The following is a 24,197-nucleotide window of genomic DNA, read 5'->3' on the forward strand; positions in this document are numbered from 1 at the left end:
CTGGTTCATTCTAATGTTCAGCCTTTGCTGCAAAAACACACAAAAAGCTCAATAAAGAGAAACATACACTGTGTCTTAGTCTATCTTTTGCTGGCCCTTATATTACATACTTTCAACAGGCTACATTTATGTAACTAAAGGCATCAACTTTGACCAAAACAAATTTGAGAAGTCTGAAGCGAGGAATCTGTGGTGTTACTTAAAGCCTCTCCATTACATGAACTCATAAAATAAAGGCACTTTAAGAAAAGCTACTTTTTCCCAGGGACTTAGAGCAAAAGGATATATTTTTAAAAGGACTAAATATCAGTAAGTTTGTTAAAACTGCTAATACCATTTGCAGAATAAAAACAATTAGAAAAACATGCTGCTAATATTAGACCAGGAATGAAAAGGCTAAAACATTGGAAAGGTAATTGTCTGGTATAGTGACACAAAACAGATTTTTCCTCTTTCTGTTTTTAGAAAATTACCTTAGCCCCTATTCTCCCGCAGTCTGCTGTAACACACATCTGGAAAGCATCCTTCAGGAAACCAGGGCCTGCATTAAATACATTTTGCAGGGGGTGTTATTTTGTGTTGCTATTGCTGTCTGTGCTGTGCATCTGGCTCCCCGGAGCAAAGGCCTAGTATTTGCCTAGGAGTAGGCTGCGGAGCTGGGGAGCTGAGGAGCTGAGCTGCGATTCTCTCCCCGCCTAGGACTGAGTGTGGAGACGCAAAGGGTCTGGGGAGGTCCACATGCCCCAGGTGCAGATGCGCAAAGCTCTGTGCATCTTGCGTTCATCAGCACCTTAACACAGGTTCCCACTAGTAGTGGGATTATTAAAGCCTCGCCAACTGACGTGCATATGGCAGTTTAGCAAGATAGCAGCCACATGTTGGTGAGAAACAATACCATAAGGTCCAAGCAGCCTTCAAGCCTTTCCTAATGCCTTTGTTTCCTGGGACAGAAAGGCCCCTGTGGCCAAGTACAGATCATTTCCTGCTCCCCTCAAATCTCTGCTCAGCCTCATCCTGATACATGGGGCTTCCCCGATCACTGTTGCTCCTCTGGCTCCTTGGCAGCTCTTGGCTGCGAGGGTTCTCCTTGTGGTTTGCCCAGCACATAGGCTATGGAGGCTGCTGTCACTGCACTCTGAGCCTGACTCACAGGGGCTCTGGCAAAGCTTCATGGGCTGAGAATGGCGTTCCGGCGATGCAGATGGAATCCCCCATTATTTCAGTCCCTGCATCCTGCCTTGGGTATCTCTGCAGGTTGAGGGTTCAGCAAAAGCAGGCTGCAGGGCACAGAGGTAATGCTTCCTTAGCCTTTCTGATTGCATCAAACTACAGTAGCCCCCTGAGGGAAGTCTAGGTTGGCATCTGATCAATTTTGGCATCCCTCCCAAAGCCACCTTGCATGAACATTGACAGCCATCAGTCAACATCGACAGAGCACAGTTGACAGGGCTTGACAGGTACTCTCTACTTGGCAAATTTGAAAAGCAAGTCATGGTAGTTGGCAAGAAAATCCATTCCGACTTGGAAGGGGCTTTCAGCAGCCTCAGATTAGATGTCCCTGAACTGCCCTTTGGCCAGGAACCCAATGCCCTCCACCTATTTCTCCCAATGTGCAAACTGATGGTCATGGTACAAGAAAACTCTAAGTAGTAATGGGAGCACAGAAAGATCTCAAACAACCCTGTGCTGCACCACGAAGTCAAATAAAATTGTTTTATATTACCCATACTATGTTACGTCCATTCATGCAGAAAACCTAGATTTAGCTTTGGTAGTACTTATTTTTAAGGGAAGAAATTGAAGAAGAAAAGAAATGGAAAGTTTTCTGGATGATGAAAGGATCATAAAGCTCTCAGATATTCAGTGGGATAACTGCAGGTGACAAATACGTTAAAACTCTTTGAGAGTAAACCTTATCCAATACGTCTTTTATATTTCTGCAGGCAAACTTTAGAAATCAGTTTTGTGGCTTTTGGCCACAAGAAAAAATGGAAATCTAGATGTTCAATGAATCTTTCACTAGCAGAACCACACCTTAAAACTCTAGACCAACACAGTGTGAGCTTGCTTCATGCAGAATTCGGCAGCACCTCCACCTTCGGAAGTAAATGCCTGAAGTTGCCTGGTATTTATTCTGGAACTCTAAGAGGCTCCATGTCAACTGCTCAGGAACCCTGGGCAGCAAAGGTCACCAACCATGGCTTCATTTAATTATTTACACACACCCTATCTTCAGAAGGAATTTTGAAGTGCATTCAGACGTAACTGTGATGTGGCAGAATAAATATAAAAATGAGTGAGAGAATTGGGGGCCACAGAAAGAAAAGATAGAGGCAGTGGTTCAGCTAGTACAAAATGTACACATGTCCCTGGCTGGATGAAAACTACATATTTGGTTCGGAGATTTCCAGCAACCACTGGGAAGGGGGTTAAGATATTCATAACTAGTTCCACAACTAGCTCATGATATCCCCCAAATTAAAAACAAGATAGATGCTCAGAAGAAAAACTGCTTGTGGCAGGCAGAATGCCTACCTTTGGGTAGGCTCTCAAAGGCATCTGGACCTGAATTCCTGAAACCTGAGACCACTACTGTTCATGGCAAAATGGACTTTGCAGATATAATTATGGTCATGGATCTTGAGGTAGGGAGAGTATCCTGGATTTTCCCAGGAGGACCAGTAGAATCACAAGAGTCTTTAAAAGTAGAAGAGGGAGGCAGGTGAGGGTGTCATCGTGATGTCATGTGAGACTCCACTGGCCCTTGCTGGTGCTGAAAATGGAGGAAGGGGCCACGAGCCTGCGTGGGGAAAGGCAAAGAAATGGATTCTCCCCTGCAGCCTCCAGAAAGAACTCAGCCCTGCTGACACCTTGATTTCAGCCCAGTGAGACCCGAGTCAGACTTCTGACCCTAGAGATCAGTAAGAGAATAAATGTGTGTTGTTTGAAGTTTGTGGTAATTTGTTAACAGCACCAATAGAAAACTAAAAGACTACTAAAAAGCAGTAAACAGTAGGGGGTTTTCATTCAGAACTTGAAGATGTACTAGGACTTAAATTTCAGCTCAATAGCTTACTAGCCATGACATTCTGGGCAAGTATCTTAGCTTCTCTGAAGCCTAGTGATATAGTTTGGATGTGTGTCCCCACCCAAATCTCATGCTGAAACGTGATCCCCAGTGTTGGAGGTGGGGCCTGGTGGGAGGTGATTGGATCCTGGGGGCAGACTTCTCATGAATGGTTTAGCACCATCCTCTTGGGTAGCGAGTAGGTTCTTGTGTGAGATCTGATCCTTTACAAGTGTGTGGCACCTCGCTCCACTTTCTCTTGCTTCTGCTCTGATCATGTGACATGTCCGCATGAGGAATACTTTCGGACTCTCAAAGGAATTAATCTCTTTCCTGTCTTCCATCTTTCACCACTTGATATAGTTTGGACATCCCCTCCAAATCTCATGTTGAGATGGAACTCCCAGTGTTGGAGGTGGGGCCTCGTGGGAGGTGTCTGGGACACAGGGACAGATCCCTCATGGCTTGGTGCTGTCCTTGTGATAGTTTTCTTGGGAGGTCAGTTATTTAAAAGTGTGTGGCACCTCTTCCTCCACTCTCCCTCTCTTGCTCTGGCTCTTGCCATGTGAGACGCTGGCACTCGCTTTGCCTACTGCCATGATTATAAGGTTCCTGAGGCCTCTGCAGAAGCTGAGCAAATGCCAGCACCATGCTTCCTGCACAGCCTGTAGAACCATGAGCCAATTAAACCCCTTTTCTTTATAAATTACCCAGCCTCAGGTTATCTCTTTATAGCAATGCAAGAATGGCCTAACACACCTAATATACTCAGGCTGAATGATAATAAGTCCCTCAAAATGTTCCTGGTAGGGTTAAATGTACCTGGCACCTTAGCATCTGTTGACATCTATTCCTGATTCCTAGATGAACAGTACCTCATCACAGCTGGTGTCTTCTCTTCTTCTCTGGACCAGCCCAGGGGGTCCACACTGACCCTGGGACCTTATGAAATCCTAGGGAGAGATGACAATGCTGGATGAATTCCCTTAGAATTCATCAAATAACATGGCATATGAAATGCTTTGTCCTAAGGACATTGATCCACTTTTTTAAGGTCTGCATGTGTTCAGGAAAGTCATGATGAATATCAGCTTTATTCCCACGATTAAGACCAAAGAGAGATGTCTCCTGTGAGTCTTCAAACATCCTCAAGTAGCGCAAAGTGTTACCCTTTTTTATAGACCAATGAAATCATACTCCCTAAACAGGTCTACAGGCCACTACCTGTGGACCCTCTACTGGTCTGGCAATTGAAGCATCAAGCCTGTGTTCATTTAAGAAGGTGCTGTCTGTACCCTCAGAAAGAAGTGTTGAGGTAGGTATCACAGCATCTTGATGTTTATAGTCAGAGGAACTGAACTCTAATGAGCTTAGGAAAAAACACAGGTAAATTATAGAAATTATCCCTAATGCTACCTGGTTTTCTTCAGTCAAACTTTGCTTCTTTGGAGGTTCCCAGAATATGCAAAATTAAAATGGCATGGGTTCTCTTGACTTTAATAATTTGTGAAACCCCCCCACTTTCTCCAGTCCCCAAAAGACAAGAGCTAAATATCTCTGTGTACATAAGCCCCAAGTTCCACTCCTTGGAATATTAATTTACCTTCCACTCATTAAAGGAGCCTAGTTTCTGAGAGCCCTGGGAAGGGGTGGGGAAGCTGGGGCGAATGGATTTCTGAATGGCTAACAACCTACACTTGCACAAGTTCACTTTAAACAGAAACACATGAAAATGAGGTTCCCTATTAATCTTTAATAGGCTTGCAGACTTCCTAAGGAAAATTATATTCAATAGTAAATATACACTAGTCATTTTTCTTTCAGGCAAGTTGTTTTAAGGTCAACAGAGACTTTGAGCTTAGCAAACAACTAGTTCCTAATATCTTCCTTCCTAGATAGGGCATTGAGAATATCACTATTGCTCAGGAGACAGGGAATTGTGGCATTAGACGTCAAATGAATAAATCACTCCATTGTCACCAGATGACAATTTCCGCTTTTGAGGAAATTCCGTAACACCTATTAGTAACCCATTCTCACACTTAGCATCCTCTTGTCAACAGCACCTCAGCCCCAACCCCATTTTCTACATTTTACCTAAAGCTCTTGGTGCTGCATTTAACATTTCTCCTTTTTTTATTTCTTTAGGGCAAAGAAGCTGATTTCCAGGGTCCACATAAGCTATTTTCTAATAAACTGACCCCTCCACATCTCCTTCCAGCCGAGTGAACCCAAGGCTTATTTTGACCCATTCACAGTGATCTCAAAGGTCTCCCAGAGCCCTCCCACCAAGTCCCCTCACTGGCTCTGCGCCCCGAGCAGGATGCCAGCTTCAGCCTTGCTGCCCACACCTCATCTCCATCACTTTCTATTCTATATCTTCACATTGCTAATGGTCTTGCCTACACCAGGCAGAGAAGGAGAGCACCTAGAATTATGCCTCGCACAGAGCAGATATTCTTTAAATAGCTGTTGAATGAATGAGTTAGTGAATGAACGAATCCGACTGCCATAGAGTAAGGCTTCAATCACCTACAGATCAACACTCATCATGGACACTTGGTGCTGAAGGTTCAGCAACATTAACAGGTGCAGATGAGGAGCAACAGCAGCCCAACTCTAAACGCTCCAACTACATTGACATAGAACCTGTCACTGTGCCCAGTGCTTTAAAAACCTGTGTCATTTTTGTTCAGTAACCGTACTAGCCAGGTTTGCCTTATTTTACAGTTGAGGACACAAGGTCCCAGAGAGGTCCATGACCAGCCCAAAGTCATGGAGCAGGCAAGAGTCAGAGCCAGGTTTTGGAAAGAAGCCGCAGCTTCTTGAGCTCATACGCACCCGCACAGCACTGAAAAAGAGTTAATGTTCCCTCTTTTCATTTTAGTTCTTGGACTTTGGCTGCCATTTTAATGTGAATTGTGTGCTGCAGAAACCCAAATCTGATTTAGGTGGATATGTGATCTTTACTAGGCCCAATAAAAGAATGACAGAATTAGTGGGCATTCTTTATCGTTAATAGCACTTGCAGTTTAAAAACATTAAAAAAAAATCTGTTGCTACTGTTCAGTAGGGCTCAAATGCAGTCCTGCGACACAGCTAGGAGGGGAAATCATCTGGACCTAGGCCTTGCCTCTCTGGGTACCCCTTCCCCGGGCTGTGTTCCCCCAGAGGGCACCCAGAAGTCAAGAAGTGAGGACACAAAAGTCTTCCCCATACACTGAGAAGTAGGGTTCCCCGGGCCCACGGGGAGAAACCCGCATCCCCAAGCAGCCTTCCTTCACCACAGGGACCACTCCTGAGGCTGGAGACAGAGTGACCCAGTAGGGGCTGGCCTGGCCGGGACGACCGTCGCGGGGACCTGCCCTGGAAGAGTAGACATATGTACAGAACCTTCCCAGAGCTGGTGGGCACGAGCGCCAATGTCAGGCCAAATCTCAACTGCCCTGCAGGGGTGTCTGGTCTCTCTGCATCTCAGTCTCCCCCCATATAAAACACAGACACTACCAGTATCTCCTCCAAAGGCAGGGGTGAGGATGAGAGCGCGTATCCCAGTGTCTGGCACAGAGTTCAGTGCTCAGTGAAGTGCTAGCTGTGAATATTGCTGTTGCCACACTCAAGGTGCTCCCTGTGCCCGCTGCCTCTCTCCAACCACAGCCCTGAGAGGCAGGGATGCAGCAGGTGTCACCTCCTTCCCAAGAGGGGTCAAGTGCAGAGGAATCAGGCAGACTTTGGAATCCTCAGCTTGGGAAGCTGACCTGGCAGGGGGATGAGACTTCAGCTAAGTTCTGGGTGCACCTGAGATCAGTACCCTCTGCTGCCCATGATGACAAGGGATTTCACTGAGCATTAAACTCTGTGCCAGGCACTGGGCTACGGGTTTTAATCCTCACCACTGCCTGTGGAGGAGGTGCTGGTAGTGTCTGTGTTTTATATTCAGGGAGACTGAGATGCAGAGAGAAGAAACATGCCTGCAGGGCAGCTGGGGTTTAGTCTGACATCAGGGTTCCTGTCCACCAGTAGGAGAGGACACTCTCCTTCATGGGTTGGTAATAAAATCCCATGCACAGGCAGTATTTGTTGGCATCTCTTATACACCAGAACACACCCCTTCTGGCTTTCTCTAAGCCTGGGAATACTGGGGAGCCACCTAGAGAGAGTCCTCAGCCCAAGGCTTCCAGGATAGACTCATAAAATGCCTCAGCATGCAGGAACCCAGGACAGAGGTTGTTCATCTTCAGCTTTGTAGCCTGGCACCTAGCACATGCCTGGCCCAGGGTTCAAAAGGCAACCAAACGTTCAATTACCATGATCACTAAGCACCCACAATGTAAGATGCTGTGTAAAAGGTGGTGGCCGTGGTGGGACAGGAACAAAGAAGGAGGAGGTGCAGTCCCTTTAGGATACGGAATCTAACCTCCTACCACCTGCATCCACCACCTGCCCTTGTCTAAGACCCATCTGTGGACTGAGGGGTGGGAGGTACCCTGTACTTGTACAGGCAAGGGTTCATAGCAACCTTGGTTCATAGAACCACAGCACTTTTGCATCTTGAACACACATGTGTGTTTGCTTGAGTCATCTGCATCCTAGCTCTACTGCAGGTACTGAGGATAGACCCTGTCCATCCCACGTTCCCTCCTGACAACCAAGGGTGCTTCTACATGCAAAAGGTGATAAGAAGAGTGGAGCAAACATGGCAGCTTCTTTATTCGAATAGCCCAGGCCAAAGACTGCTCCAAAGGCCATTTTAGGAGGAGGATTTAATTACCTTAAAACCCTCTGTTTTGCTTTGCATTTTCAGGTATAACCCAGCCAAACGGATTCCAATCTGAGGCCAAGGTAAACTTAGAGACAAAAGACTGTCTACTTCTTCATGTGCAGTGAGGGCAAGGTCCCAACTGCAGCGGGGCCAGCCCAGGCAGTGACTAAATAGAGATACCATCAGCTTGTCTCAGTATCCTTTGTGTCTGAAGAACTATCAGCAGGCAATAGAGCCCTTCCAGTGGTCCCCACAGCCTTCCAAATAAAGCCCAACCTTAATGCAGCATGGATGCTTTCCATGTGTTGTCCCTGCCCACAGCTATGACTTCCTGGGCTGCGATGCACCCTCTGTGCCCCATATCTGACCTGGGTTGCCAGCCCACACCCAGCCACAGCAGGGGCTCCCTCTCCTGTGTCCTCTCCTAAGCCTACTCCCATCTGGTGCCTACTCCTCATTTTCAGCTTTGCAGACCCAGTTGAGAGCAGTGTGAAGCCATCAGCCTAGATCACCTGGCCAACATTCTCTAGGGCAGCAGGGAATGGTGAGCCCAGACCAGCAGCAGCAGCACTGGGAATGCTTTAGAAATGCAAATTCTCAGGCCTCACCCTAGACCTCATGAATAGAAAATAAATCCCAACATAGGCAAAAGCTGGAGATCCATGGCCCCAAAGCAAAGGCGCCTCTGAGAAGTCCCTGAGCCCACCCTTCCCCACGAGGCTGGGCTGGCACAGCACCGGTGACTGTCTCTGCATGTGCACTCTTGTGGACACAGGTGCCTCCCTCATCTCTGGCCCTCGGGGCCCTACAGAGCACCTGGAAGTCTGGTCCTACTGAATCAGTGAACAAACCAGTCTCCAGCAATGACAAAACACCAGCCGGTCCAATAGGAAAAAAGCAAATGTTCTCAAGCCATAATACTGTGTTTGTAGCTAAACATGTTTCAGCTTGAATTTTTGAGTGTGAAAGAGCTGTTTCTCCATTCGATTGTGCCTTATTTCCACTGAAAGGTTTCCTGGGACAGTGTCAAGCTCCTTTGTTGGAGTGAACATTCTTGGAGAGGTGGCATTCCCTCTCTAAGCTGTTAGATGAAGCCAGCTAACTCTCCAATAGGAATTCCGACTGCTGGGTGCTTCCCAGCACCTGAAACTTCCAGCTTGCCGGCTTTTCCGATTCTAAGGGTTAGCCCAGGGACACTGTCATTGTCATCATTTAGTTCTCCCTTTGGCAAATGATTACGTATCAGAAAGAGCAGAGGGGGGCTGCCCCTGAGATGGCTCACATCAAGGCACCAGCCAGCATTCTAAGCACCAGAGGTTGACCTGTGGTACTCTCCCCAAGCCCCTACTTGGTAAGAGACAGGCTCCACTGAACCCTTCTGGATACAAAGGGTTTTTACACAGCAGCCCAGAGTTCTGCCTGACCGAGCTGAATATGACGGTGAAATCCTTTGGCATGCTAGAAAAGAGAGGAACCATCTACAAAGGAGCTGTCAGGAGGGCATCTCTCAGAGCAAGAAACCAAGCTGGGCTCAGTGCTCCAGCCTGCCAGGCAGCCCCGGAGCAACTGCACAGCTGACGGTAGATGCTCCAAGGTTCTCTACTCAACCCATTTCCACCTGGAGGGGCTCCAGCGCTTGGCTGGGGCAGACATCCCACAGCCTCAGCATCCTGACCCACTGTGGCTAAACGAGCGGGGCGCAAGGCAGGCGCACACCCCAGACTGTCTTGGTTCAAGGAGACCTCAGGAGCGCTGGTGCACACACAAGTCTTCCAGCCCAAGATTACTCTGGTCCATCTAGCACAGCAGTTCTCAAAGCGAGGTCTAGGGATCCTGGCAGTCTCAGGGAAACTCGTAGGGGGTCAGTGAGACCACAACTATTTTTCTAGTCATACTAAGACCTTAATGACCTTTCTCTCTCTCTCTCTCTCTCTCTCTCTCTCTCTCTCCCAGCCACCTTCCAGCCAGATGCTACATTTGTAAAAATGTAAAAACAATGCCACACTTCTCCCTAATTTTTTTTTTTTTTTTTGAAAATACAGTGATTGTTAATAAAAGTATGTTCTGTTATTTATGGTAACGTGTAATGAGCTGCTTCATGTTATTTTTAAATGAAGTAATAAATATGTAAACCTCTTTTCACCTTCAATCCAGTGTGGTAAGTATCTATAGATTTAGCCCACATAAACAAAAGCCCGTTGAGATCCTCAGCAATTTTCTAAGAGTGTAAAGGAGTCCAGAAACCAAAAAGTTTGAAACCCGCGGTTTTAATGATAAATGAACTATGTTTGCCAAGGAGCACTTAAGCCCTATCTTGACAAGATCCAAAGGTCCCTTACTTTAAAATTTTTGTTTTAAAATAAATAAGAAGTAAAAAGTAAAGTCACTGCCGGTATCCAATTCCACTCTCCCTGGTTGTCTCTGGAAGTTCTGTGGGTGGTTTACAAGACAGGCACATTGTGTACAGAAATGGGCAGTGTGGCATTCGGCAACATGAGCTCCGCAGCCCCACAGACCCTCTGGGTTCCTTGACTGTGGAGTGGGACAGCAGAGGGGCTGCACGTGCTGCATAATTAATTGCCTTTGGTTCCAGCGGCACCACTTGGGTGATGTGGAAGTTGTTCAAGATCTCACCTCCTCATCCAGTGACAGGGAGTATAATGACAGCTCCCACTTCCAAGGTTGCTGCAAAGAACTCAGCCCAGGGCCTGGCACAAAGTAAATGTCAAGTACGTGTTGCTCGCCTCGTCATCACCCGCACCACCGTTACCACCATCCACTCGTTCCTACAACCATGTCCCCAGCTCTGCGCATTCTGAGCTCCTGAATCCTATATGACCAGCCACTCTGCCCCCGGTTGTGGCTTTGCTTCCTAAAGGGAAGATGGGGTGATTCACAACATGGAAACATCCAGAGGGAGGGGGCTACGGATTCAGTCTCACTGAGTCAGTGGCTGCCCTTTGCTGGATCCCTCACATCACTGACTCAGACACAAGCACCTCTGAGAGCCCCTGATTCAGTTACTCCAGGTCACAGAAGAAGCACGTGGCCACGAGGCTGCCAGAGGGCTCCCACTGCCTATTCAGTCCAGACAATAGTGAATCTCCCCACTCTGTGCCCAGCAGTCTCAGGGCCAGCTCCGCTCACATCTTACTGTGTATCTTTGTGTGCCAATAATTGTATATTCTGGACAGAAATGTTCTTGAGATGACACACGCTCCAAACACCTCTAGACTCTGTCTGCCTCCGCCTCCGCCCCTCCGTTTTCCCTAATGGTACAAAGGCTGAAAGAGGATGATTATCAAGCTTAGCCATGTGGCATTTCCACATGACGTTTAGTGCTGTGGGTGCAGAGAAGTGTAGAGTAATGGGAATCTGCCCCCTCATAAAACCTACTTTAATTTTTATTTTTTTAGAGACAGGGTCTTGCTGTGTAGTCCAGGCTGGACTTGAACTCCTGGACACAAGTGATCCTCCCACCTCTCAGCCTCCTGAGCAGCTGAGACTACAAGCACATACCTCCACACCAGCTCACAAGTTCTACTTCAAAGATCTCTGTCTGTTCTCGGGGGTATCACATTTAGAATCTTAAGCTTTGTCCTCCCTGAAAAAAAACTGGTTGGAAAAGTGAAAGAGAAAGAAGGACATATTTATTGAGAATTTTCTGGGTTAGATGGCAGGCACATGCTGATGTACTTGCACAAAAATATCTCATGTGGTCCTCACTGCAGCCCTGTGAAGATGGAATCATTATCTCCATTTATGGATGGGGAAACTGAGGCCTCCAGCGGCTGGTGTCATAGAACTAACAAAACCATAATGCAAGCCCAGGTCTGCCTAACTCGCAAACGCTTATACTGACAACTACTGGGGAAGGGAAAATAATCCCAAGACTCCAGCATGATATGGTACTTTTTCACATTGATGGTTCTTTTAAATTCTTGTTTTTCTTGGATGCAAAATTTTCTGCATAATTAATTGCCTTTGGAAATGACGAGCAATTTCCCATTCACTGAGTTGGAAATGCCCTGTAGAAATGTAAATGCCAATGTGACTGCAGGATCCTCACTTGGGGTAATGCCTGGGATGGGTGTGGGGGAGTGTGGAGTCTCCCTGGGTGGAACAGGATTCTAAGCCTGGCTGTGAGACCCAGGCCCACAATGGCCTGGGAGGTGGGGAGGCCGAGGGAAGAGGTGACTGCCAGAGGACCCTCCTAGCAGCATGGAAGAGGGTCCTGGCAGGTTCCCAGAGACAGGTTCCTGGGGTGAGATAAGCCCATGCACGGGAGGAGGTGCTCTGATGTCACACTTCCCAGCCCAGCCCAGCCCAGCCCAGCCCAGCCCAGCCCAGCCCAGCCCTGCCCTGCCCTCCAGGGAGCCCTCCTTAAGTCACTGAATGCTAATTAAACACAGGACATGCTCCTCTCCTTAAATACAGCCAGCCTGTAACTAAGGGGACAGATTTCCCCACGCAAAGATGAGACCGCTCTGGGTCACAGGCTATTGACGTCTTCCTTCTCCCCATTCTTTTGCACCCGATTTGTTGCTCCGTGGATGAAACACCTTTGAAAACAGAGCTGTAGGAAACGGAAACACCCCCTTCCCTGGGAATTAGAAAAGAAAAAAAAGATCATGAAATTTATCCAGTTGGGTTAGTTCGGGCCTGGGCTTGAGGGGCCTGCAGCTGGTGTAGTATGCCTGTGAACTTCACGAGTGCTAGCAGGAGGTGGCAGGTGGACAGAGCAGAAGGGTCCTCTTTGAAGAGAGACAAGCTGCACAGAACAGTAGAGGCGATCAGCTGAGGTCTCCCTGAGCCACCTGCAGTTGAACAAGGTGGTCTGAAGTCCAGGGACCCATAGACCCCCTTTCAGTACCCCCGCCCACCTCCTCTTCTTCACGTCTGGTAAAGATCCAGAGGTCTTGCATCCATCACACCTTTCACCAGCACTGTATGCCCTCTCTCTCTTTTCTTTTTCTTTTTTGAGATTGAGTTTCGCGCTTGTTGCCCAGGCTGGAGGGCAATGGTGCGATCTCGGCTCACTGCAGCCTCCGCCTCCCAGGTTCAAGCGATTCTCCTACCTCAGCCTCTGGAGTAGCTGGGATTACAGGCATAGCAATGTACTCTCAAGATGCAATCCACAAAATGGAGTGCTTCCTGATGATTAACATAATGGCCACAAGGCAGGGAGAAGGCAGGAAGGTGAAACACCTGGATGACCCCAAACTGGTGACACTGTGGATTATTTAGAGCTGGTTGTTGCTCTGTGACAACAAAGAATTCACCTGCTCTGTGAGACACAGCCAGATCCCTGATGTCCATTGCCTTCAGGTAGGTGAGGGTTGAGGACACTGACTGCCAGTGATGGTTCAGCAGGGAGTTAAGGAATCCAAATCAGGTGAGTGTGCATGCCTGGGAGGGGGTGTACCACCCACACATGCAGGACCCTCACTGTCCAGCAGATTGTGCCCAATAAATATGCCTGGACTAAATAATTGAGCTAATAATATTAATAGTAAAGCCAGCGTGGCCTGGAAGGGTATTTTTTTCCTATTTGTAGAAATGACTCTTTTGAAATCAGTAAGCTGTCACAGAGAAACCACTCTGTAATAAGCAATGAGTGTTCAAAAGGAAATTAGATAAAGAACTTAATGAGCTCGTATTACCTGAGTAGCTTTTATTTTTTAAACGATGCTAAGAGGCTCTTATGGACATGATGTTCTACGTCTCTTTAAAAACTGTCTTTAACACTGATGCTGTCTTAGTTACTGAGCCATAAAGAGTGTCTGGATTCAGAGGCTGGCCAGAATTATCATTCTGGCTGTCTGGAACTATAGGTAGTAACGGCTGAACAGTGTAAGAACATTGTGTTCCTATCATGAAAGACAGTCATCTGGAAATAGTGACAGAAACCAGGTTTCGGAGTTAGGAAGACTGAGCTGATTCCTACGTCCTCTGTGTGGGAGCAGGGTGACCCTTGGGCTGGCCACTCCACTGATCATCCCCTTGCAGGGTGGCTGGTCTGATGAAAGATCACGTTTGTGTGGGTGTACCTCAGTGCTGATCATCATCAGCACCCAGTGAATGCATTGTTGTTGTTTTGTTTTGTTTTTTTACTTCCTATGCCTTCCTCAAACCCACAGCCCTGGGCCTTTGTCTTGTGACTCTCTTCCATGCCAGTCATTGGCCAGTCCAGCTCAGATGGCAGCTTCTCCAGGAAGCCTTGCTAACAGCCATGCTAAGCTGGCTGTTCTGACCTCCCATAGCACTTTGTCCCTTCCTGCCAGAGACTGCCACACCATGCTGTCATGACTGTGTGTGTGCTTGCCTTCCTCTCTGCACTGTAGGTGAAATATCAGGTTGTTATTCCTGGCACAGTAAGTGCAGGCCAGATGGATGGATGGATGGATGGGTGGGTGGGTGGGTGGGTGGATGGATGGATGGATGGATGGATGGGTGGGTGGATTGATAGATAAATGGATGAGTGGATGGATAAATGGATGAGTGGATGGATGAATGGATGGACAGATGGTGGGATGGGGGGATGGAAGTAGGGATAGATTGATGGAGAGAGGAACAAAGGTATGAATAGATGGATGATGGATGGACAGATGGATGAATGGAAAACTGAATGGATAAATGGAAGGAGAGAGAAGTGGGCAGAGAAACATATGGAAGGATATACTTCCTATGTACTAAATTGTGTCCCTCTGAGTTGTCCTCTAGTCTCTCAGTGATGATTGACACCAATGACCATCTCCCTTTTCTTCTTAAGACTCTGTTCCCCTTTGGCTTTTCAAGGCCCTTTGCTGGGTTCTCCAACTCTCCAACTTCTAAGTCCTCTTCAGACACCTCCACCACACACCTGGTGCTCCCAAGATTCAGCCTTTGGCTCGTTTCTCTTCTCACCCACTTTCTCTAAAGAACAAATCTTACCAAGCATCTTTAACAACAACCTCTATGTGGATGATTGTAACCCCACCCCTATGTCCCAGCCCCTTCTCTGAGACCTAGTCATGTTTTAAATGTATTCATTCAGTAAATATTTAGTCAGTACCCTCCATGGTGTCCAGCGGGTCTCCCAAATTCCTGTCCTGTTCTTGTGGACCTCTGCGCTCATCACTTCTCATGGGTTAACTGCAAGAGCTTCCTAACTTGATCCCAGCCACTATCTCTACCACTCCAACTCTCCCTCCATGTTGCTCCCACCTGGGAGCTCTCTGATGTCTCCTAAACCTTTGATGGATAAAATCCAGCACCCCTCTGACACAGGAGGCCCCAATATCTTGCCTTTCTATGGCACCGAGTTTTCTTCCTCTGACGCCATGACAGTCCCCGAGGCCCCTTCTTCCCACCTCAACCACTGTGTCCCCTCCAAACTAAGCTCCCCTTCTTCTGCTTCACTTTCCTGCTCCTTGTCCACCAAGGCCTGATCTGAACATGGCTCCTGAGACCCTCTGCTGTGACACTCCTTCCCCAGAGAAATACGGGCTCTCTGTTTGGGCCTCCTGGGTGGATTCCATTCCATTCCTTTTCCATCCGCATTCACACTCGAAGATGATAAAAGATGGTCTGGTGCCAAGAGTCCATCTGTCCACACAGATCCAATGATCAACACAATACGCAAATGCAAAGACAAGGAGTCCCTGCTTCTTTCTCTCTCTGAGCCAAGAGTGGAAAAAGTGATTGGTAGGACTTGGGCAAGTGAAGAAAGACGTGGTGAGGAAAACGAGGCAGAGACCCTGAGCTTGGGCAGATGCAGGGAGGGGACCGGCTGGAGAGAGGGACAACAGGGAGTAAAACTAGACAGGGACAGGCTCCAGCAGGGGCAGACAAATGGCTTCATACCCACCTCTGCCAACAGAGAGATAAGGAATGAGACAGAAGGCAGGTCACAGCTGGGCAGGTCATAGCTGGCTCCTGCCTGGTCCAGGGCTCAGGTTACCTCTGAGAGCCCGAGATGATAGAGCTCTGCCGCTGCTGAGTGGAGCTGAAGGGCCACACATCAGGTGGTGGCGCAGGCAGAAGGGGCACTCTGGAAGAGCCAGCAGGAAGGTGCCCCTCCCCACGGGATGGAGTCAAAGAACACCAGGGTGGGCAGCAGCAGATGTCAGAGAACCTGCTTGCTCTTCTCTCAGGGTCTTGACGAATCTGCTGTAGGCACGTAGGAGTCCAGCGGCCCCCGGAGCAGACAGGGTAGCAGGCAGCTTGTGCAGGCGGGGCATATTAAAAACGAGCCATTCAGCACTCCGAATGCATTGCTAAAGACACCCATGTAATCATTTGAAATCAAAACTGCTCAAATGAACTGGAAAATGTTTTACTTGTATTTTCTCATATTCCCAAAACTTTCTTTCCATGGTTCAAAAGTTTGCATTGTCTAATTGCTGATTTCCATTTGTGAATGAATCAGTGTAAAATAAAATTAAGTGCCAAATTAATCTACCCATCTAGTTTTAGGCATTAATTATCCTCTGAGCCATTTTCTCCTGCGCTTGCTGCATGTCAAGGCAAGCCCGGATATAGTGATGTGGGATCCAGTTTTTGACTCAGGAATTTAAGCCCAAACAGTAGAGGATGTCCTTGATCTCTAAGATCCACAGTTTATTGTGTGAAGGGGGTCTCATTCCAGGCAAATGAAACACATTTCTCACCTTTTAAAGGTTCACTAACACTGTCAGACCAAATAAATTATGGGAGCAGAAATTTGCTGCATGGTTTTATGACATGTTTCCCCAGTTGCCCTGATCGACCAACTAACAACATTACATTTCCTCTAAGTGTCATGGGGTCACCCCCAGTGTGGCAAATGCGGGGCTGACAAGGGCAGAATTTTGGTAATTGCATGTGCTGTTCTCCTGGAGCTGTGCCAAGGGAGGCCTTCTTAGTTCTGCTAAAAATCCCCCAGGCATCCAAGATACAATTATAGGGTCCTTGATCCCTAGGGAATGGTAGAACCATATATGGTGATTTCATCAAAGCCACCACTCTGGGAGACTATGGGGACAGAGAGTTGGACACCAGGAAGAACAAGTGTATCATATCTCCAGCAGGGTAAAGAGAACCTTGGGGACCGAGGACATACAGCCCCTGGCCCATTTCCTTTTGAGGTTCAGCATTATCAGAATCTGTCTAAAAGGAGTGAGACACCCTTGACCCAGCACTGTTGGCAAATAGGAATGCAAAAGTAACATTCAATTTCCAGCTCTTGGGAGGCTGAGGCAGGAGGATCACTCCAGGCCAGGAGCCCAAGAGCAGCCTGGGCAACATAGCAAGACCCCGTCTCTAAAAATAAATAAATAATTAATTAATTAAAAGAAATTAGCCAGGCATTGTAGCATGCACCTGTAGTCCCAGCTACACGGGAGGCTGAGATGAGGGGATCGCTAGAGCCCAGGAGTTAGAGGCTACAGAGAGCCTCAACTGCAACACTGCACTCCAGCCTGGGCAACAGAATGAGACTCTATCTCTAAAATATAATAATTAAATAAAAGAAAAAAGAGAAGCATTCAATTCTACCTAGTAACATACTGCCAGAAAACGTAGAGCCTAGACTACTGGTGTTCAAGGTGGAGGGCTGGCTCTGATTGGAACCCCTTAGGATGTAGCTCCCCAGAGCAAAATGTCATGCTTTGGAAACAATGGCTGCATAGGTGAGTATAAACTAGGTGTTGTCACTCAGGCACCCAAGGATGCAGCAGCTCTGCTGCACGTGCTGAATGCCCCAGAAGGGCAAGGCCACTAAACCACCAAGCGCACGCTGAGTTTTTTCTCAACAGCGACCCCATGTGGCAGCAGCTAAAGCTACCGGCAAGCGGGCTGCTTCGCAGGCTTGGGGGTCCCTCTTTGCTTGGCACTGGAAGCAGAAGGGGTTTTGGAGTCTACCTCTGTGGTTCTTCGATGAAAACATGAGGGAGCATGCCCAAGGGGAAGGTGCTGGACCGCCCGGTAATGAAGAATAGCTGAGGTACCTGAGCGGTTAATTACAACAGTAAAGAGAGAGGAACATACTTGTGGCACCCGAGCCAGTGCTCAGACAGGAGGGAAAGTGTAAGTTTATATTACACAGATTTGCATCAGGAATAAAAGGTTATGCTTCCATTCAGCCCAAACCAGTCCTGACATCCTTCCAGGCACTAAGAAAAGCAACCAGAGGAAACCTGGCAGGGGAGGCACTGCTTCGGGGGAAGACTATGAGGCTTTGAAATTCCATCACACCCTTCTAATAATACCTCTGCATTTGCTTTTCTGTAGACAAGCTTGGAGGCCCAAACAGTCAGGCTCTGACTCTCCCCAACTACCTCAAGGGGAAAGGAATCTGTCAGCTTCCCTAAAAGGGAAAAGGAAAAAGGAAAACAAAGTCAAACGGAAAAGCTAATGTTGCTTCTCATGTTTGAAGGCATAAGGCGGTAGAGAGACAGGTTCTGTGCAGAGGCACTGTCGGACCCTGGGGAAGGAAACCTGTAGGCCCTGAGTTGGAAAATATTAAATTCAGGGAGCTTTTAATGAGCTTGAACAGCTCTTTGATGGTTGCTGATGTTAAGATGGAAATGGAGCATTTGAAAGTGTGAGCTTTCCAAGAATATGGTTTTTAGGAAGCAAGTTTCCCTCTTGCCATCCCTTCCCTTTGGGGCTATTCAAATGAGACCTCAAGTCATCACATCAGTGGTGAGGTTAGGGTTATAGCAACTGTAATGTGAGACCCAAAGAACCTCCAGCTCCAGCTAGTACCAGCTGCTACTCTGGGTAGAACAACAACGGCCTCACAGAGATGGATTGAGAAGGGATGGGATAAAAGGCATAAAATTAAAGACAAGAGTAATAAAATCTGATGGAAGCAAACATTGCTAGCCAACCTAGCAGCTCAAATTACATTTAGCACCTCTGAGAGGGAGAGGATAATCATGAGTAATAAATCCAGGCTCTGGACAGAAATTATGGGCTAAATCACTTGACAATGGGTAACACCAGGGAAGCCACGGATTCACCTTCCCAAGGAAGGCTCAAGACAGTATATAAAACCCATCAATCACACTGAGACAAATTTCACTGGGTAGGGCCCCAGGAAAGTCTAGATCTGGATTCCTAAACAGCCTCTGAGTTTCTCACAGAGCCAGAAATGTGGCAGCGGCACAGACACTAGTCCCACCATCCAGCCCAGGGATCCTTCACCCCACTGCACAGTGGCTGCTGTCCACTCCAGGAAGATCAGGCAAAGTCAATACATAGACAAGGGCTGTCTGCTTCCTGTTGTACATTTCTGTGCCATCAGCTGAGTCCATTCCCTGCTATCAGGGATGTCACAAACAGTTCCTGAAACTTGTTCCTTCCTCAGTCTGAGGCCCTAGACATCACCTAAACCATCCTGTTATCTGCAGGTTCCTCCCATTGCCTCCCCAAGAGCCCTCTAAGTTCTCAACTCCCAGCTATTCTCACTACAGCTTAGCAGGAAAGCAATTTGATCTAATGACTTCTCACCAACCCTCAAAGGATTCTCTCTTTCTAGAAGAACAAGCCAGAGAATGCAAATTATCTGCTCAATATGGGCTTTCTCAATATGTGTAGGGGAGGTCTCAGACCTTCTCTGGCCATCTTGTGTAAGATAAACCTGGGAGAAGAGGAAGGAAAGGCTCCATCACCACCACCTCTCCCACCTCCCAGCCATCATTCAATAGATGGAAGACTCATCCACAGCTCCATTTCCACCCCATACAGCTTCCCATCTTGAGGCAGGACCAAAAGGCCAGGTCTCCTGGCTTGGACCCATCAGTGGACAAGATCACATCTTATTATAGAGACAGGGAGGAGCTGTCTAGCATTAAGCCAAGTAAGACCCTAGAAATCCAGTCCTACTCCCAAAAGGGGGATCCCTTCGGCTTAGAGACTAAAGGGGGCCAGGAATTGGAGTTTCACATCCAGAGATCTTCAGAATCTCTGCTCCATCCCATCCCTGGACCCCGAGCAAAGCTCCCTGCAGCTTCTTGGCTGCATTCATTTTATTCATCTTCAGCAGAGGGTGCTTCGACACCCTAACTGATGGGCTTCCCCAGGTTCCTGGCTTGCTGAGGCTCTGCCTCTTTCTCAGGACCCTTCTGGCACACCCATCCCTGCTCCTAGCCCACAGCTAAGAGGTCCTCAATGAAACAGGGGCTTGGAAGTGAGGAAGGGTCCTTGTATTGCATTGCTGGAACACCTGTTTCTTCCCAAGATGCGAACTCAGTTCATAAGACGCTTGGTCATCTGAGTCCTTCCTCATACAGCAGGTCACTTGCTTCCAACTTTTTTTAGAAAGGAGGAGAAACATTACTCCCAGAAAGTCTTCAGCATGAGAGGGTTATACAGATGATAAGGACTTACAAATTTCTTTGGTCATTATTGCAGCTGGTTTAAGGAAAGAGTGGGTTCCCATTCTGCCAGAATAAAACTTAAGTTGAACAGATACTCAGAATCTTCAACATCGCAGACATTTTTTTTTCTGCTCTTGGCTTTTTAGAAATGGAGAACTAATAGGAAACAAGTACATGGTCATGCACCCATCTGCTTGTCCACTGGCTTAGCATATATTGAGGGCTTCTACCTGGGGACAAAGTACAGCTGTTTTTCAATATGATACCCCAAACCTACCTGCTTCAATCGGCAATTGAATTCAACACTAAGTTCTGGAAGGACACACATGAAATGGTTAACAGCGACTGCCTGAAGCTTGGGGGTGAATGGGAGCAGAGTGAAGGGTAACTTTCTCTTTTCACTCTACCTACATCTATATTGCTGTTTGTGGTTTATGTTTGTTGGTTTGTTTGTTTTGAGACAGGGTCTCACTCTTTCACCCAGGCTGTAGGTCAGTGGCATGATCTCTGCTCACTGCAACCTTCACTTCCCAGGTTCAAGCAATTCTCCTGCCTCAGCCTCCTGAGTAACTGGGACCAAAGGCATGCACTACCAGGCCTGGCTATTGTTTGTGTTTTTAGTAGAGGCAGGGTTTCACCATGTTGGCCAGGCTGGTCTCGAATTCCCAACCTCAAGCGATCTGCCTGCCTCAGCCTCCCAAAACATTGGGATTACAGGCGTGAGCCATCATGCCAGGCCTGTGGTTCTTCTTCTCTTTTTTTTTTTTTTTTTTTTTAAGACAGATTTTTACTCTTGTCACCCAGGCTGGAGTGCAGTGGTGCCATCTCGCCTCACTGCAACCTCCACCTCCCAGGTTCAAGCGATTCTCCTGTCTTAGCCTCCCAAGTAGCTGGGATTACAGGCGCCTGCCACCACGCCCAGCTAATTTTTTGTATTTTTACTAGAGATGGGGTTTTGCCATGTTGGCTAGGCTGGTCTCAAACTCCTGGCCTCAGGTGATCCACCCGCCTCAGCCTCCCAAAGTGCTGAGATTTCAGGCGTGAGCCACCACACCTGGCCTGTTTTTTGTTTTTTAAACACAGAAAATGTATTCACGGACTCCTTCAGATATCAAAGTAAATTCAGAAATGGCCAAAAAGCAAAAAGAAGTGAATGCTTTCAACAACATCGTCCAGGCTCAGTAGGTTTCTGGTGGAGGCTGAGATCTAGGAGATGAGCTAAGTGGGAGGGTGACCTCTTCATAGCCACAGAACAGTCCAGAACAGACCCAGGCATTCAAACCTCTCCCCAAGGCTGGACACTGCTCAGTCCATCTCACTGGTCTCTTCCAGCTTTCTGCCCCTGAAGGTCAAAAGCCTCCAAAGTTCCAGCCAGCTCCTCTCGACTTAATCACTGGCAGCCCTCAGGACTTGAGCAGCAGGTGTGTGCCTTAAGGTCACCTCACCCCAGGTGACCCTCTCACCTGAGAGGTATCCAGGAAAGGCAGTGGTATTTTACCTCATTCCAGCATCCCTCAAAGCATTCTCAGGTTAAAGATGGGAACTCTCCCCAGCACGGAGGCCTGAATAGCTTCTGAAGAACTCCATGGCAGACACAGAGGTCAGATTTTTGCCAATCCATTCAAATGGACTGGGCTCCCCTCCCTCCTTTACCTTGGTAGAAGCACAGAAAAGGGAGCTTGGCAGCCGAAGCAGCTGCCAAGACTTTCCCTGTCACCTCATTAATCACCAGCTGCTAGTGCCCGCTTACCTGCAGATGTAATTCGTCTTGCAGGAGTCCTGCAAATTCAAACAGTTGGGCTTCTCCCTCTCTTCATAGGAGCACACAGGCACGATGGTCTGTCGCCTCCGCTCTGTGCAGGCGATGTCCCGGCAGGAGCAGAAGAGCATTCCGTAGCTGTGCTTGGCCGGGACCTTGTCAAAGAACTGCCGGAGGGCCTTGTGGCACTTGCGGCGGTTGCAGACATCGTTGGACACGCTGGTGGTGCACGGGGTGATGTACGCCGATCTGTACTTCTTGCAAATGTCGTCCAGGTTGCAGGCCTTGGCTGCATCCAGGCAGTTGTTCCCTTTGGGAATGTGCTCCACTGCAAATGCAGAGAAAGACAAGCATGGTCACAGTGCTCGGCTCTGTGTTCTCACCTACTCTGTTTTAATTGAGATCCTGCCATTTATCTGGCATTGCCAGCGGCTCTAGAACTTAATGAGTTTTGAAGCTAATAACTTAATGACTTCATGACAAGAGAAAGTGCTAGGAGTACAAATACCAGGAGTCTACAGCAGCACAAAAGCCCCTAATATTCCCACAGATGTAGAATTAGGATGTGCTAGGTAAGGCCAAAACTCAGGCACCTGCCCCGCTACATGCAAACGAGGCAACAGGAGATAAGCTTCCAGCCCCTGGTTAGTCAACTGAAATTAGGATAAAAGAAAAAAACAACAAATTATATACTTGTTCATGATATGCTGAATGCAAGTATAATTGCCATACAATCCTCCAAGAATGTAATTATGTAATAAATGCATATAGTACATGCTAATTACTATACGATTACACAGTAATTACATGGTTATTTGAGCCCAGAAGACAAAATATTATGCTAGATTCTCTAAACAGGAAGAAGCAACCACAACGAAGCTGTATTTAAATTTCAGCTCGCAGGGCGTTGGAAGAAAACCAGGATAAATCACATAAAAATCTGCAAACTTCTCAATTACCACTTAACTCACCACAGACAACACGTGGGCTCTATGAATACTGAGGTTCTAGATTAGAAAAATTCAGCTTGTATTTTGAATAGAATTTCAATGGGCTCCAGGAAGCTCACAGAGCATATGCTGCTTTCTGCCCAAGCCCTGTGCACTCACACCACCAGGGAAGCCAGTGCTGTCCACACTGCCTGCTCTGTGCTGTCCACACTGCCTGCCCTCTGCTGTCTGCAGCGAGAGCATGGTGGAGGTGGAGCCCACTCGGTGCTGGGCAGGCAGGCCAAGGCCAAGCCCAACAGCAAGGTCAAAGGATGAATGGACAACAAGAATTCAGCCCCGTCCCCATTAGAGGGATGTTTCTGCAGGGAGAGGGAAGTGATGGAAAAAACCTTCCAGAAACAACATATAAGGTGGTCCATGGAGTAGTGATGATGAGGTGGAGCGGGCAGGGAGGTGTTGGACAAGCACTGCGCAGCTGTGGGATGAGACACCCCGGCAAGTTCCTCCTCAGGCCTCAGCCCCTCCATGGATTCTACGACCACCTTTCATTCTGCTTATGTGCCCCCAGTTGATAGGGGCCAGGAGGGCATTTAGGAAATGACAAAAGGCTAAAGAATTGACAAGAGAGAAGGCACAGTTGGGTTAGGTAGGACTGAAAGATAGGGCAGTACATTTGCTGCACGTCTAAAGGGCACACGGCATATTATTCAGCCTGAGAAAAAGAAGGAAATCCTGCAATGCGTGACAACATGGATAAACCTCGAGGACATTATGCTACGTGAAATAAACCAGTCACAGGAGGACAAATACTGCCTGATTCCACATATAGGAGGAATCTAAAATAGTCAAACTCAAAGAAGCAGAGAGTGGAATGATGGTTGCCAGCGGCTGGAGAAGAAAATGAAAAAAAAAAAAATGGGGAGTTGCTCTTCAAAGGGAAAAAAGTTTCAGTCATGCAAGATGAATAAGTTCTAGAGATCTGCTCTATAACACTGTGCCGATTGTTATGAATATTGTATTGTACACTTAAAACTTTGTTAAGAGGGTAGATTGCATGCAAAATGTTCTTGCTACAATTAAAAATATTGTACATAAATAAACAAAAGGCACACAAAGCAAGTCCAACATTTTAAGAAAAGAACAACTCTGCCTGTTCTACTGAAGATGCATCTTGCTTTCAGAAAACCCATATGTAAATATCTGAAATCACACCATTATTCCCTGGCACCATGAGTCATATTTTATTGTGCTCTAGATTCATGTGTCTTCCTGTGACATCAGAGTCCAAGAAATTCGCTGTAGAAGGCAATGAGCA

At 47.5% G+C, this 24,197-nt stretch overlaps 1 protein-coding gene across 7 annotated transcripts in view; it reads right to left on the reverse strand.

Annotated features, from left to right (window-relative positions):
• GFRA1 (GDNF family receptor alpha 1) overlaps nt 1–24,197 on the reverse strand; it is a 209,759-nt gene that overhangs the window by 39,097 nt on the left and 146,465 nt on the right. For all 7 annotated transcript variants that reach the window (XM_063670307.1, XM_063670306.1, XM_063670304.1 and 4 more), the window contains one exon: nt 21,924–22,260. In XM_063670307.1, coding sequence (XP_063526377.1) covers nt 21,924–22,260 — 337 coding nt within the window. The remainder of the gene's footprint in view (nt 1–21,923; nt 22,261–24,197) is intronic.

Source organism: Pongo pygmaeus, chromosome 8 (genome assembly GCF_028885625.2).
Source record: "Pongo pygmaeus isolate AG05252 chromosome 8, NHGRI_mPonPyg2-v2.0_pri, whole genome shotgun sequence".
NCBI classification, from domain to species: domain Eukaryota; kingdom Metazoa; phylum Chordata; class Mammalia; order Primates; family Hominidae; genus Pongo; species Pongo pygmaeus.